Raw genomic sequence first — 14,793 nt, forward strand, 5'->3', positions numbered from 1 at the left:
ATACAGTGGAAGTGTTACAGAACCAAACTTGGATCTACTCATCCATGCACTGAAGCCAATCTACTGACATTGGGTTGTGGTGAAGGAAAGTGCTGTGTTTATTGCAGGGCATCAAGCAAGGAGTCCAGGGTGGCTAGTTCTCAAAACACCTGAACTCCCTAATGGGTTTCAGCCAAGCATTTTTTAAAGGCAAGGCAAGGAAGGGGCGACCCAGGGTATGTGATGAGCTGGCACATAATTCTCTGATGAGGTAACAGGGTGGTGTCACAGGGTTAACATTATCAATCCTTAGGTTCAGTAGGTCTGGGGACTCTGTGCTCATGGTCATCAGGTAGTTAATGTCTTTCATTTGGTGGGGGTTTTAGTATCTGCAAAAATTCAGGAAATGTGCATCAGATACTGTTGTCTAGGTACTTTAGAGAGGAGCAGAAGCAGAGGATATGGCAGAGAGGTCAGTCCTGGGAAGGCCCCAGAGGGTCCTGCTCAGTTACAGAAGTCCTTAACTTAAATTTTTTTGACTTAATTTATAACATAATTTTGAGAAACACTATGTGATATTGAAAATGCTACACGGCATTTTGAGGGACTCCAAGGAGCTCCAGTCCTTTACGTCTCAGTGCAGAAAGAATTCAGTGAGAGGCAAAGTGATAGATAAGAAGTAATTTATTAGAACAGGATGCTTGTGAGGCTTATAAGTGGGCAGGCGAGAAGGTGCCCCAGCCCAAGAATTTAGTGGGCTACAGTTTTATAATCAAAGGAGAAGTCAGAAAGGGAGAAAACCGCTTTCTTCCTCATTCTTGAGTGGATGTCATGCTTCCATCATCAGCTCCTCCTCTATGTCAGGTGGGGGAGTTTTTTTGTCCCTGCATGGTCAAGACACTGTGACTGTCATGACACTATAGAAAAATTATCTCAGATCTCAGTACATTGAGGATCTTTCACTTTGAAATGTTATTTTCCCATAAATTATTGTTTTTCGTGTGTGCAGAGAGCATGTCCTATGGGTTATTAACTTACCAGGCTCACTGGGCAAGATGTGGGTCTCATGCCGCCATGGTTGTACTGTCAGGGGGCATGTCTCATATTTCTGTTATGTGGTTTTGTTGTTAAGCAGCCCTGCTTGGTTTTGTGGTTAGCATACCTGCTTTCTTGAGTGATCATTAACTTACAAGGGTCTCCCATACTTTTTTCTTTACTTATAATCCCCTAGTGGGATTAACTATTTAGTTACCAACTTTGTCTCTTTACTCTGTCCCTATCAGTATTCTCAATAGTGAATAAGGGCACCTAAGTATTCTTGCCTGGAGAATCCCAGGGACAGCGGAGCCTGGTGGGCTGCTGTCTATGGGGTCACACAGAGTTGGACACGACTGAAGCGACTTAGCAGCAGCAAGAGGTCTTTGGGCTTCCCTGATAGCTTAGTTGGTAAAGAATCCATGGGCAATTCAGGAGACCCCAGTTTGATTCCTGGGTTGGGAAGATCCACTGGAGAAGGGATAGGCTACCCACTCCAGTATTCTTGGGCTTCCCTTGTGGCTCAGCCGATAAAGAATCTGCCTGCAATGCAGGAGACCTGGGTTCAATTCCCTGGAGAGGGGAAAGAATACCCACTCTAGTATTCTGGTCTGGAGAATTCCATGGACTGTATTGTCCATGGGGTCACAAAGAGTCAGACATGACTGAGTGACTTTCACTTCACAAGCGGTCTTCAGAAAAATCCCTTGCCAATGTCTAGAGTCTCCTATGTAAATCTTCTTATGGAAATTTCTTTTTCTACAGATACATATTTTTTAAAGGCAGATCACTATTCTGGGTAAATAAGCACAGTCCTCCCCTTTCCAATCCTTGGCCAGCACACTGGCTCCATGATTCATAACGAGAGCAATGCTTATACCAGGTAAGGTCAGGAAGTAGAAAAGTTCTTTCCATTTTTCCTCTTCTTGAGAATAATTGCTAACTTGAAGGGAAGGTCTTCAGTTCTTGTGTGCAGGGGAACATCTCCATTTTTAACCAGAAGGCTCTGAGTCTTTTCTACTTTTCCAGTATTCTTTTTAATAATCTACCCCAGTTGTTCTCTAAGTGTAGGATGAGAACATTTCACAGCAGTCCCACCCAGTTTTGATCTGAATGTGTGTGTGTGTGTGTTCGTGTGTGTGTGATTTCAACAAAGAGTTGACAGACACTTGCTGCAGATAAAAGGTAGGAGCTGAGGCATAATATCAAGTCTACATTCAAGAAAGCTTAAGAAACCTGCATGATCTTTGCTTAATGAATAAGGAAGCAGTCAATGTAGTAAACAATTTACTCCATGAGTAACACTGTGATGAGAGTGACCAAGTAAATAATAGCTGTAGATGTTCTTATATTTCTGAGACTATAATGTGTTGTAATCATTGCTGACTTGTTTTGAGATCTTGTGCTATGGACTGAGACTCCGAAAATTCTGGTAATCCAGAAAATTCAGATAACCTATCTCAATTTTGAATTATAGAACCCATGGCGTACATAGACTACACTCTCATGATTAATGACATGACCCTAGCTTAGACTTGCTTTGTGAGGCCCTAGAGAGGGGAACCTTTGACCCAGGCCCTAGGGAGGGGAAGCTTTGACCCAGGTGAGCAGATTTCAGCACGGTATAAGGAAGTAGAACTATCAGAGAATACAACAACCTGATTAAAGTACTTTAAGGTTCTTTGTAATTTTTCACTACTATAAATAGTTCTGCTCTGAACATCTTTGAATGATAGCCTTGAGTACTTGCTCAAATACATTTCTAGAAGTAGATTTCTAGAAGTAGAATGAGTCTGTTGAAAGGTATATAAGTTTCATATTTTACAGAAACCGCCCAACCGCCTTGTGAAAAGCCTGCATCAATTATACCTCATAAACGGCACCCATTTCCATATAGCCTCATAAGTATGGATCAGTGTTTTTCATTGTTGCCAATCTGGTCAGTAGTGTTTCCACGGTGGTGAATTGTGCGCAGAAATTCAGCTGTGGGAGCAGAAGGTAAACAGGAGTGGGAGGGACAGGGAATGTCAGACGAGAAGCAGCACCTGTGGAGATGAACCAGAGAGAGGCCTCGATATTCATGCAACAGGCACACAGACAGGTACGGAAGTCAGAGTGTGACAGTGTTTGAGAAGAGAGATAAAAACAAAATGCCGCCATCACCACCAACATGTTCATTTATTTCTAGAATCTACTACAGTAGGTAGACCTAGCTGTCAGATCCCTTTATTGCATGTACCAAGAAAGAAGGTCTTCCCTGGTGGCTCAGACAGTAAAGAATCTGCTTGCAATGCAGGAGACCCAGGTTCAATCCCTGGGTTGGGAAGATCCCCTGGAGAAGGGAGTGGCAACTGACTCCAGTATTTTTGCCTGGAGAATCCCATGAACAGAGGAGCCTGGTGGGCTACAGTCCATGAGCTCGCAAAGAGTTGAACACAACCGAGTGACTAATACACACTCACACACATACCAAGGAAGAAAGCAGACACAGAGTGAGCTCCGCTAAACTGAATGGGTCAGATACTTTTGCAACACAGGAAGTATATTTCACTAAAATAACTAAAATGATGGCCTTGAGGTCATAAAATTTCTGGAAATTTTGAAGTCTGGAAAAAAGAAGAAAATTGGGGGGGAAATGTAAACCTTGTTTTTCTAGCTCCTTTTATAGGGGTGTTGTGTGTGTGTGTGTGTGTGTGTGTGTGTGAGTCACTCAGTTGTGTCTTACTCTTTGTGACCCTGTCGACTGTAGCCTGCCAGGCTCCTCTGTCCATGAGAATTCTCCAGGCAAGAATACTGGAGTGGGTGGTCATTCCTTTCTGCAGGGGATCTTCCCAACCCAGGGATTTAACGTGGGTCTCCCACATTGCAGGCAGATTCTTTACTGTCTGAGTCACCAGGGAAGCCCTTTTATAGAGAAAAAGTTGTGTTATTAACAATGTGGAATTTTATTTCCTCATGAAATGATCATGTATGACTCAGGCTTATTAATACAATGTTAATCACTCCTACTTGAACTTATTTTTTAAAAAAGTATTTATTTATTTTCCTGCACCAAGTCTCAGCTGTGGAATGTGGGATCTAGTTCCCTGACCAGGGATTGAACTCAGGCCCCCTGCGTTGAGAGTATAGAGTCTTAGCCACTGGACCACCAGGGAGTCCCTGAACTTCTTTAAAAAGTGCCTTAGTATTTGCGTTTAAGAGCTGCTGATCTTAAATCCATACTCTGTTTTGCCATTTATGAGACATGAAACAAACTAGAAATAATGATCAATATGCAAGGAAAATTAATAAAATACTGGATTGGCCAAAAAGTTCATCCAGGTTTTCGACAAAATGTTGCAAAAAGCCCGAATGAAATTTTTGGCCAACCCAGTAGTTATCTCTGTACACTTAGAGTCTGACCCTCGGAGACTGGGTGAGTGTGAGGGAAGAAGCCTTTATTTTCAGCAAAGTTACCGGGAAAAAAGTCATAAAAGGGGACTTCCTTAAATTTATTAACTATAATCTATTATAATGTGCAACCTTGCCTAATGGAATACATTTGAAAAAAAATTAAATGTGACCTAATTCCTAGTAACTTGAGTGTGAAAATAGACCCCAGACTCAGCCCCACCCTTCCTTCTAGCCATCTGTCTGCCTATCCACATACCCACTCATCCATCCATAGCAGATAAGACTAATAATTAAGGCGTGTTTACTATGTGCCAGAAACTGTTCTAAGGCTTTATATGTGTTATCTTAAATAATCTTCCCCCAAAACTCTATGAGGTGGGGTTGGTAGATGCAAACTATTACATTTAGAGTGGATCAACAACAAGGGCCTACTGTATGGAACAGGAAGCTGTAATCAATATCCTGTGATAAACCATAATAAAAAAGAATATAAATAAAAGAATGTCTATATGTGTATAACTGAGTCACTTTGGTGCACAGCAGAGATTGGCACAACACTGTAAATCAACTATACTGCAATAAAAAAAACAATGAAACATGTTATGAAGTAAGTGCTATCCTTAGCCCCACTTTAATTTTTTTTTTTTTCCACCTCATTACTTGCCTTGCGGGATCTTAGTTTCCCAACCAGGGATCGAACTTGTGTCACCTGCAGTGGAAGCGCAGAGTCTTAACCACTTTAAAACGGGATCCGAAGATTTCCTGATAAATTAAACATAGAATTACCATATGACCCAGCAATTCCACTCTTAGGTATATACCTGAAAGAATTGAAAACATGTATTTGAATAAAAACTTGTATCTGGGATGTTCATAGCAGCTCTATTCACAGTAGCCAAAAGGTGGAAACAACCCAAATGCCCTTAAACACATGAATGGATGAACAATGTGGTTTTATTTATTTATCTAAACAATGCAGTATTATTCAGCCATAATAAGGAATGATGTACTGACACATGCTACAGCATGGATGAACCCTGAAGACTTTAAGTGAAAGAAGCCAGGCTCAAAAGGCCACATATTTTATAATTCCATTTATATGAAATATCTAGAATAGGTAAATCCATAGAGACCAAAAGCAGATTAATGGTTGCCTGAGGCTGGAGGGATGGAGCAATAGGGAAGAGACTTCTTATTGAGTATGAGGTTTTGTCTGGGGTGATGAAAAAATTTTGGAAATAGATAGTGGTGATGGTTGCACCACACTATAAATGTATTTATTGCTACTGAATTGTATACTGTAAAACGGTTAATTTTAGGGACTTCCCTCGCAGTCCAGTGGTTAGGACTTTGTGCTGCCACTGCAAGGGGCCTGGGTTCGATCCCTGGTTGGGGAACTAAGATCCTGCATACTGCTCGATGTGGCCCTCCCACACACCCCCCAAAAAAGGAGGAAAGTTCAGTGAAAAACTTAGAGGGTTTCCCAGGCGGTGCTAGTGGTACCAGCTGGGAAGATGTACCACTTCCAATGCAGGAGACATAAGAGACGTGGGCTTGATCCCTGGGTCAGAAGATCCCCTGGAGAAGGAAATGGCACCCTACTTCAGCATTCTTGCTGAGAGAATCCCATGGACAGAGGAGGGCTATACTCCATGGGGTCGTAAAGAGCCAGACATGACCGGGCATCTGAGCATGTGCGTGAGAGGAAGTTTAGATACACTGGACTAAGCCGAAAATGTCAGTGACATTGGGTACTGCTGATTAAGCACATGCTGATGACAAACAGTATATTCTATCTAGTCTTCACAGTGACCTTGAAAATTTAATATTATTATTTAGTTTGTGTGTTTGGTAAAATACATATAACGTAAAATTTACCATTTTAACTGTTTTTAAGTGTGTAATTCATAGCATTCACATTGTTGTACAACCATCACCATCATCCATCTCCCGAACTTTTTCATCTTCCCAAACTGAAAACTCTGTACCCATTAAACATATAATTCTCCATTCCCCCTGCCTCCCACCCCTTGAAGCCCCCATTCTATGGCTCACGGTCCCAGATCCAGGGCTATTTACTGGGGTGGCCTATAAAAATAAGACATGGCCATTCCCCAGGTCTGTCCAGCCTGTGTACCTGCCCTTTAGTGACCTTGATACTGCCTTTTCCCACCAAGTTAGAGAAGGCCAGTTGCAGGAGGACAGTGTTGCTGAAGTGCGCAGAGGGGATGCCTGTGGCTGGGTAGTGGGAAAAAGAAGTCAGCCGATGGAATGTGGTTGGGATGAAAGGCAAGGATGAAGGGTTTTCAACAGGAAGCTCAGTTAGGAGAGTGGAAGGTGAGAATTGGGAACATATTGCTTGCCTTTTCTTCCCAGATTGTTCGGAGGAGTACGTGAGAATTTGCATGAGGATGTGCTTTGAAGAGACTGGGCTGCTCTGCACACTTCGTTAGGACTCCCATTACAACAGAAGTGGGTTTGTTTAAAGGGCATAACTTAGCAGAGCAGTTTCGATCGGGGTTGCAGATGACAAGGTGTTTAATGGGTACAAACTCATCCTTCAAGACATTGATCCACAAGGGGAGGGAAGAAATAGTACAGTGCTTGAGAATTTAGGGTCCAGCAAAGGTCTCATACATATGGCTCTGTTTTTATTATATCTTATTTTTTTTTTAAGTTTAAGGTGTACAACATAGTGATTGTTGTACAACTTACATATATCATGAAATGATTACCACAATACATTTAGTGAGCATCTATCATTTCATATAGACACAACATTAAAAAAATCGAAAAAAAATTTTCTTCATGATGAGAACTATTGGGATTTATTCTCTTAACAACTTTCATTTATAATGTACAGCAATGTTAATTATCTTTACGATGTTGTACTGTTACATCCCTAGTACACATTTATCTTATAACCACAGCAGAGGTAAGAGATGTGGGTTCAATCCCTGGGCCGGGAAGATCCCCGTGGAGGAGTAAATGACACCCCACTCCAGGATTCTTTCTGGGAGAATCCCATGGATAGAGGAGCCTGGCAGGCTACAGTCCATGGGATCGCAAAGAGGTGGACCCAGCTGAGTGAGCAGCAGCAGCAGGAATTTGTACCTTTTAACTACCTTCACCTAATTCCCCCTCCCACCCCCACCTTTGGTAGTCACATATATCTGATGTGGATGATCTTTTTTCTATGACGTTATTTGTTTTTGAAATAATTGACCCACAACACTGTTACTTCCTGGTACTCAGCACAGTGATTTGTTATTTCTCTACATTTCAAAACGATCACCATGAAAAGTCTGGTTGTCATCTGTTACCATACATAGCTATTACCCAATTATTGACTGTATTCCCCACACTACGTTTTATTCCTGTGACATTTATTTTGTAGCTGAAATGTACCTCTTCATCTCCCACCTTTTTCTTACCTCCTTCCAACCTCCTCCTCTCTGGCAAAAACCTGTTTGTTCTCTGTATCTATGACTCTGTTTCTGTTTGGTTGTGTTTGTTCACGTGTCTTTAGATTACCCGTGTAGATGAAATCATACAGTATTTGTCTTTCTCTGCCTGACTCATTTCTCTTAGCATAATACCCTTTCAGTCCATCCGTGTTGTTGCACAGCAAGATTTTATTCTGTTTCATGGCTGAGAAATATTCCTTTGTGTGTGTGTGCGTGTGTGTGCATACCACATACTCTTTATCCATGCATCTATTGATGGACACTTTAGATTGCTTCCATATCTTAGCTATTGTAAATAATTTAGCATTTAACATAGAGGTACATTTTCATTTTCTTTGGATAAATGCCTGGAAATGGAATTTCTGGATCTAATGGTAATTCTCCTTTTCTTTGAGGAATCCATATACTGTTTTCCATGGACTTCCCTGGTGGCTCCGTTGGTAAAGAAACCACCTGCAGTGCAGGAGACTCTGATTTGATCCCTGGGTTAGGAAGATCCCCTGGAGAAGGAAATGACAACCTACTCCAGTATTCTTGCCTGGGAAATTTGTGGACAAAGGAGCCTGGCAGGCTAGAGTCCACAGGGTCTCAAGAGTTGGACCCAACTTAGTGACTAAACCACCACCATGTACTACTTTCCATAGTGGCTGTACCAATGTACATTTCTACCAACTGTGCGCGAAGGCTGTCTTTTCTCAGCATCCTGGCCAACACTTGTTATGTTGTCTTTCTTGTTAACGGCCTTTCTGTCAGGTGTGAAGTGATTCTCATTGTGTTTTTTTTGATTGTTTGTTTTTGGCTGCACTGCATGATTTGTTGGATCTATTTTCCCGACCAGGGATTGAACCTGGGCCACAGCAGTGAAAAATGTGGAGTCCTAACCACTGAGATGCCAGGAAATCCCCCTCATTGTGGTTCTGATTGTGTTTCTCTGATGATTAGTGATGTGCATATTTTCATGTGTCTATTGGCCATCTGTATGACTTCTTTATAGGAAAAATATCTATTCAGGTCCTCTGTCCATTCTTCCATTGGGTTTGTTTGTTTTTTGTGCTGGGTTGTATTATGAATTCTTTATATATTTTGGATATTGATTCCTTGTCAGATCTATCATTTGCAAGTATCTCCTCCCATTCAGTAGGCAGCCTTTTCCTTTTGTTGGTAGTTTTCTTTGCTGTGCAAAAGCTTTTTAGTATGATACAGTCCCATTTGTTTATTTTTGCTTTTGTTTCCCTTTCCTGAGGAGACATATCCAGAAAAAATATTGCTAAGACTGATGTCAAAGAGCAGACTGCATGTGTTTTCTTCTAGAATTTTTATGGTTTCAGGTCTTACATTTTAGTCTTTAATCCATTTTGAGTTTATTTTTGTATGTGGTGTGATGCCATCTTTTCCCCACTGTATATTCTTGCTTCCTTTGTCATAGGTTAATTGCCCGTATAGGTGTGAGTTCATTTCTGGCCTCTCTATTCAATTCCTTTGCTCTGTATCTGTTTTTGTGCCAGTACCATACTGTTTTGATTACTGTAGTTTTTTAAATTATAGTTTGAGATCAGAGAATGCGGTACCTCCTGTTTTGTTCTTCTTTTTTAAGATTGTTTTGGCTGGGTTATCTGTGACACTAACAAAGCTTACGCTTCAGATTTCTACTTACACAGGCTTCTTCTAAAGCACTCTAAGTACTTTTATAGTTTTTCTGTTTTATAATTTTAATTTAATGTTATTTTTTCCAAAGAGCACCCCCCCATATTGTTTACGCTTCAGCATACATAAAATGTGGACCCACTCCTGCATAAAGGGCAAAAATCTAGTGACATCCCTTCATGCAAATATAATCATGGTTAATTCTCCAGATGTTTTCCCTGTATATCAATACATTACTTTTTTAAAAATTGGACTGTACTCTATGTAGTGTCTGGCAATATTATTTTTTCCTTTAATGTATTTGAGCCTCCCCCATCCCTGCCAGGGGCTCCCCTGGTGGCTCAGTGGTAAAGAATCTGCCTGCAATGCAGGAGACCCAAGTTCGATCCCTGGGTTGCGAAGATCCCCCAGAGGAGGTCATAGCAACCCACTCTAGTACTCTTGCCTGGAGAATCCTATGGACTGAGGAGCTTGGTAGGCTGCAGTCCATAGGGCTGCACAGAGTCGGACACGACTGAAGTGACTAAGCAGCAGCAGCACCCATTTTTTTGACTATGAAAATATTTGATTAAATAGTTCAACCAGAAGTAAAATATAACAGAACTAAACCAAAAGGAGAAAGACTGGACAGATAGCACCACGACACATGGAGAGGAGGGAGTATGTAGTTCAGGCCTCACTGTTACAGACATGCTGCCTCAGTAACTTATGCATCTGCTTGGTGTCTCTTAGCACAGCTGTAATTATACAATTATTTGTGTGATTTTTTTGACCTCAGCCTCCTCCATGACATTGTAAACACTTTGGGATAGGAATGGTGGCCTGATACATAGTAGGTGTTCAACAGATATCTGTTGAATAAATGCTAGAGTGTTTGGATATTGAGGATTGAGTTCAAGGGGATACTGGGTGTAGAAATTAGTAGGATCTCAGCCAAGAGTGTCAGACGTCAAAGAGTTGCTTGGAAGATGTGTTTCAGCGAGAGTTGCTGCACTGCACCTGAAGGACCAGGAAGCAATGGCCTCCTTAACTCATGTGCCACAGAATGGCAGCGGTGGCATGTTAGAAGGGACACTGATAATTTAGAAAGAGATGATGTGGTTTTAAGTCTTTTTTGAGGGGAGGGGAATTTTTTAAACTAAAATGGGTACCTGATACATAGTACCTCTCAGCATAGTACCTGATACACAGTCGATGCTCATTAAATAATTTTTGATTCGGAATCAGAAGCCAGAGACCTGTGTTTGGCTTGGGAGTAGAAGCAAGATGAAACTAAGAGTTGAGAGGAGACTATTTACTTAAGCTAGTCAAAACTGAATTCGGTTACGCATGTGTGTGGCTTAGACTCTGAGCTGCATCGCCTCATGGCAAAGCTATCTCTTACACTAATAATTGCCTTGGGAGTCAGTGGCAGAGGGGAAGGAAAGGGTGTATGAGGTAGAGCTGCCATCCCAAAGCTCCAGTCCACCCTCTGGGGGCTGACAGTAGGTAATTCCATAAGTGACTTCTGGGGAGTCCTCTTTCTCAGCTGGGGAGAACTTAGTACTTTTTCACAATTATACCTGGATGGTGAGGGTATGGATATTACGTGTATTTGGGCAACAGATCTTCAGCCACCTTCTACTGACTCACTGGGAAGGCACTGGAAACCAATGGTTGTGCCAGAGAGCCCAGGAAAGAGCTATGGCCCGAAAACTATAGGGTCATCTGTTTTCCCCTGACAGTCTTGTTCCTTTCAGGTGGAGGAGGACCCAGGACAATGGCTGCTGCTCATGACTTGGAGATAGAGGAGGATGTGAGTCTGAATATGGATAGAGAGATGAAAGAAGAGCTGGAAGAGGAGAAAATGAGAGAGGGCAGGACAGGTAAAGATCCCTTCAAGCCTAGAAAGGTCCATAGGATTGTCTCAAAATGGATGCTTCCTGAACCGGTGCGAAGAACATACCTGGAAAGAGCTAACTGCCTCCCGCCCCCTGTGTTCATCATCTCCATCAGCATCGCTGAGGTAAACACGCCGGGTGGTGTCCACTGGCTCAAGGACTCCTGGGGGGCTGCAGATACACTGGCGCTTTAGATCAGATCTAGAGAAACGACTGGAAAACATATGAAGAGAGCTTGGGGGTGGCGGCACCACTCACACAGAACTCTTCAGAGTTCCCTTCCCAGGTTCTTCCTGCCTTCCCAGACACTTTCAGTCAAGTGTTGAGTTTTATTTTTCAAACAACTCCTCTGCCCAGCATTGACCACAGTTGCAGTGGTTTCATTTCATTTTAGTTGGTGGGGCTTTAGAGATCAAATAATCTCTGGGTTTCCAATTGGTTTGATCTCATGAACCAACTTTGATTGATTGGTAAGGTGTATCAGGAGCCGTATGTTTAAGGGCTATAGGTTGCCTCCAGATTTTAACTTTCTTATCAAGGACTGTATTAGTCAGGGTTCTTTAAAGAAGCAGCATCAATAGGATGTACACATACACACACTATCTATCATCTATCTATACACATATATATATATGTAGAAAGAGAGATTGATTTATTTTAAGGAATTGGCTCATGTAATTGCGGAGGCTTGGCAAATTTAACATCTACAGGGTGGGCCAGCAGACCAGCAACCTGGGGATAAGTTGAAGTTCAAACGCCATTTGTTGGCACAATTCCTTCTTGGTCAAGGAGTGTTTGTTCTATTAAGCCTTCAACTGATATGAGCTCACCTGCATTATGGAGGGTAGTCTGCTTTATTCAAAGTCACAGAAACATGTAGAATGATGTTTGTTGACCAAATACTGTGGTTTGGTTAGGTTGACACATAAATTTAACTATCATAGGGACCTGGCCTCTTATGGCTTATATAAAGGTAAGCCCAAAATGTAGCATTCCTGAAAGAAGCTTTTGTCAATGCTGTTTTGGTTGGGGCAGACACAGAAACCAGCCCTGATTCACTGAAGGAGGAAACTATTCAAGGGTGTGAATATTAAGTGGTGAGGACCCTTGAGGACCATCTTAGGGGCTTAATACTACAAACACTGAAATGTTAAAATCATTTTTTCCTTTAGAATCAGAAATAAGACAAGAATGCCCATCATCACAATTTCTACTCAATATTTTGCTGGAGGTGATAGACTGTACATTAAAAAAAGAAAAGGGGGAATTCCCTGGCGGTTCAGAGGTTAGAATTTGATACTTTTACTGCAGGGGCCTGGGTTCAATCCCTGGTCAAGAAACTAAGATCCTGCAGACTGAGTGGTGCTGCCAAATTTTTTCAGCAAATTTTTTATTTTGGAGTAATTTTCAGTTCAGTTCAGTCGCTCAGTCGTGTCCGACTCTTTGCGACCCCATGAATCGCAGCACACCAGGCCTTCTTGTCCATCACCAACTCCCGGAGTTTACCCAAACCCATGTCCATCGAGTCAGTGATGCCATCCAACCATCTCATCCTCTGTCGTCCCCTTCTCCTCCTGCCCCCAATCCTTCCCAGCATCAGGGTCTTTTCCAATGAGTCAACTCTTCGCATGAGGTGGCCAAAGTATTGGAGTTTCAGCTTCAACATCAGTCCTTCCAATGAACACCCAGGACGGATCTCCTTTAGGATGGACTGGTGGGATCTCCTTGCAGTCCAAGAGTCATCTCCAACACCACAGTTCAAAAGCATCAATTCTTCAGCGCTCAGCTTTCTTCACTATCCAACTCTCACATCCATACATGACCACTAGAAAAACCATAGCCTTGACTAGATGGACCTTTGTTGGCAAAGTAATGTCATTTTAGCTTTATAGAAAAGTTATTGAGATAGTAAAAGAGTTCCTTATGCTCCTTACCCAATTTCTCCCAATGTTAATATATTACATTTCCATAGTTTTACATTTGTCAAAACTAGGAAACTCATATTGTTATATTAGTATTAACTAAACTCCAGGCTTAATTTGAATTTTACCAGTTTTTCCATCAGTGACCTCTTTCTGTCCCTTTTGTACTTTGGAACCCAGGGTATCACACTGTGTTTAGTTGTCACTTCTCCCCGTCTACTCTGATCTCTGACCCTCTCTCAGTGTTTGCTTTCCATGGTCTTCATAGTCTTGAGGAGTACTGGCCGGGTATCCTATACAATGTCCCTCTGTCTGGGTTTGTCTGATGTTTTTTTCTCATGGTTAGACTGGAGTTATGGGTTTGGGGGAGGAAGACCACAGAAGTGAAGTACCCTTCTCATCACATCACATTAGGGAATGGGGGACATCCACATGACATCCCTGTGACATGAGCCTTCATCACTTGGTTAAGATCATGTTTGCTAGGTTTTCCCACTGTAAAGTTACTATTTTTCCCTTTCCCTCCTCTATTTTTCAGAAGCCAGCAGTGACCTAATTTCATATTAAGTTGTAAATGAAGGACCAAATAGTGAAGGTGGGAAGAGGAGGGCAGAGGAGGAGGGGAAAGTGGGTTCAAGAAAGATTCTTCTTTGAAGTTTGGTCTAGGGCTGCTCCTAATTGCTGGAAGAAGTAGGAGATACCTACAGTTACATGGTCAGATGTACATCAGGGAATTGAATTCCTGCCATCTGAGCACATAGTATGGAACGGCTCTCTTAAGAGCAAATTGTTTCAAACAGAGGTAGTGCCCATGGGCTTTAATGGGGCCGCTTTCTGCAGCAGGCATGGTTAACTTTAGTGTCTGCCCCTCCCTGTCAGCTGGCGGTATTTATTTACTATGCTGTATGGAAGCCTCAGAAACAGTGGATCACCTTGGACACGGGCATCTTGGAGAGTCCCTTTATCTACAATCCTGAGAAGCGGGAGGAAGCCTGGAGATTTATCTCATACATGCTGGTTCATGCTGGGTAAGGAATGACAGTTGAGTCACTGATATCAGAGGTGACTGTAAGTAACCATAACCCTGAACATTTGTTTGGTACTTTATTATTATTATTTTAACTTTTTATTTTATATTGGACTATAGTTGATTAACAATGCTGTGTTAGTTTCAGGTGTACAACAAAGTAATTCAGTTATATATGTACATGTACTTATTCTTTTTCAAATTCTTTTCCCAATGAGGTTGTTACAGAATATTGAGCACAGTTCCCTGAGCTATAGGTGGTTTATTATTGATCAGGCACTTTTATATCCATAATCTTGTTTGATGCTCCTGGCAACCCTAGGAGGCAAGCACTGCTCCTGCTGTTTTGTGCGAGGCTTACAGGATGTAGTCATTTGTAGAGTGAGGATCTCAACCCATTAGTGCTAACTCCAAGTCCAGTGTACTTTGTATTGTATTGTAACTGC

The 14,793-nt window shown here is 41.9% G+C and overlaps 2 protein-coding genes across 4 annotated transcripts in view; one reads left to right on the forward strand and one right to left on the reverse strand.

Annotated features, from left to right (window-relative positions):
• Positions 1 to 14,793, forward strand: part of RHBDL2 (rhomboid like 2) — a 61,320-nt gene that overhangs the window by 11,597 nt on the left and 34,930 nt on the right. For all 3 annotated transcript variants that reach the window (XM_081492112.1, XM_081492111.1, XM_081492114.1), the window contains exons 2-3: positions 11,258 to 11,523; positions 14,200 to 14,348. In XM_081492112.1, the coding sequence (XP_081348238.1) occupies positions 11,278 to 11,523; positions 14,200 to 14,348 (395 nt within the window). In that variant the 5' untranslated portion in view covers positions 11,258 to 11,277. The remainder of the gene's footprint in view (positions 1 to 11,257; positions 11,524 to 14,199; positions 14,349 to 14,793) is intronic.
• The window catches only part of LOC145506771 (uncharacterized), a 54,690-nt gene that overhangs the window by 3,576 nt on the left and 36,321 nt on the right, over positions 1 to 14,793 (reverse strand). The window contains exons 2-3 of the mRNA XM_081492115.1: positions 5,072 to 5,169; positions 2,884 to 3,059 (exon numbers count right to left, since the gene is read on the reverse strand). Coding sequence (XP_081348241.1) covers positions 2,884 to 2,888 — 5 coding nt within the window. The 5' untranslated portion in view covers positions 2,889 to 3,059; positions 5,072 to 5,169. The remainder of the gene's footprint in view (positions 1 to 2,883; positions 3,060 to 5,071; positions 5,170 to 14,793) is intronic.

This window comes from Giraffa tippelskirchi, chromosome 5 (genome assembly GCF_054371585.1).
Source record: "Giraffa tippelskirchi isolate mGirTip1 chromosome 5, T2T-mGirTip1v1.2.pri, whole genome shotgun sequence".
NCBI classification, from domain to species: Eukaryota; Metazoa; Chordata; class Mammalia; order Artiodactyla; family Giraffidae; genus Giraffa; species Giraffa tippelskirchi.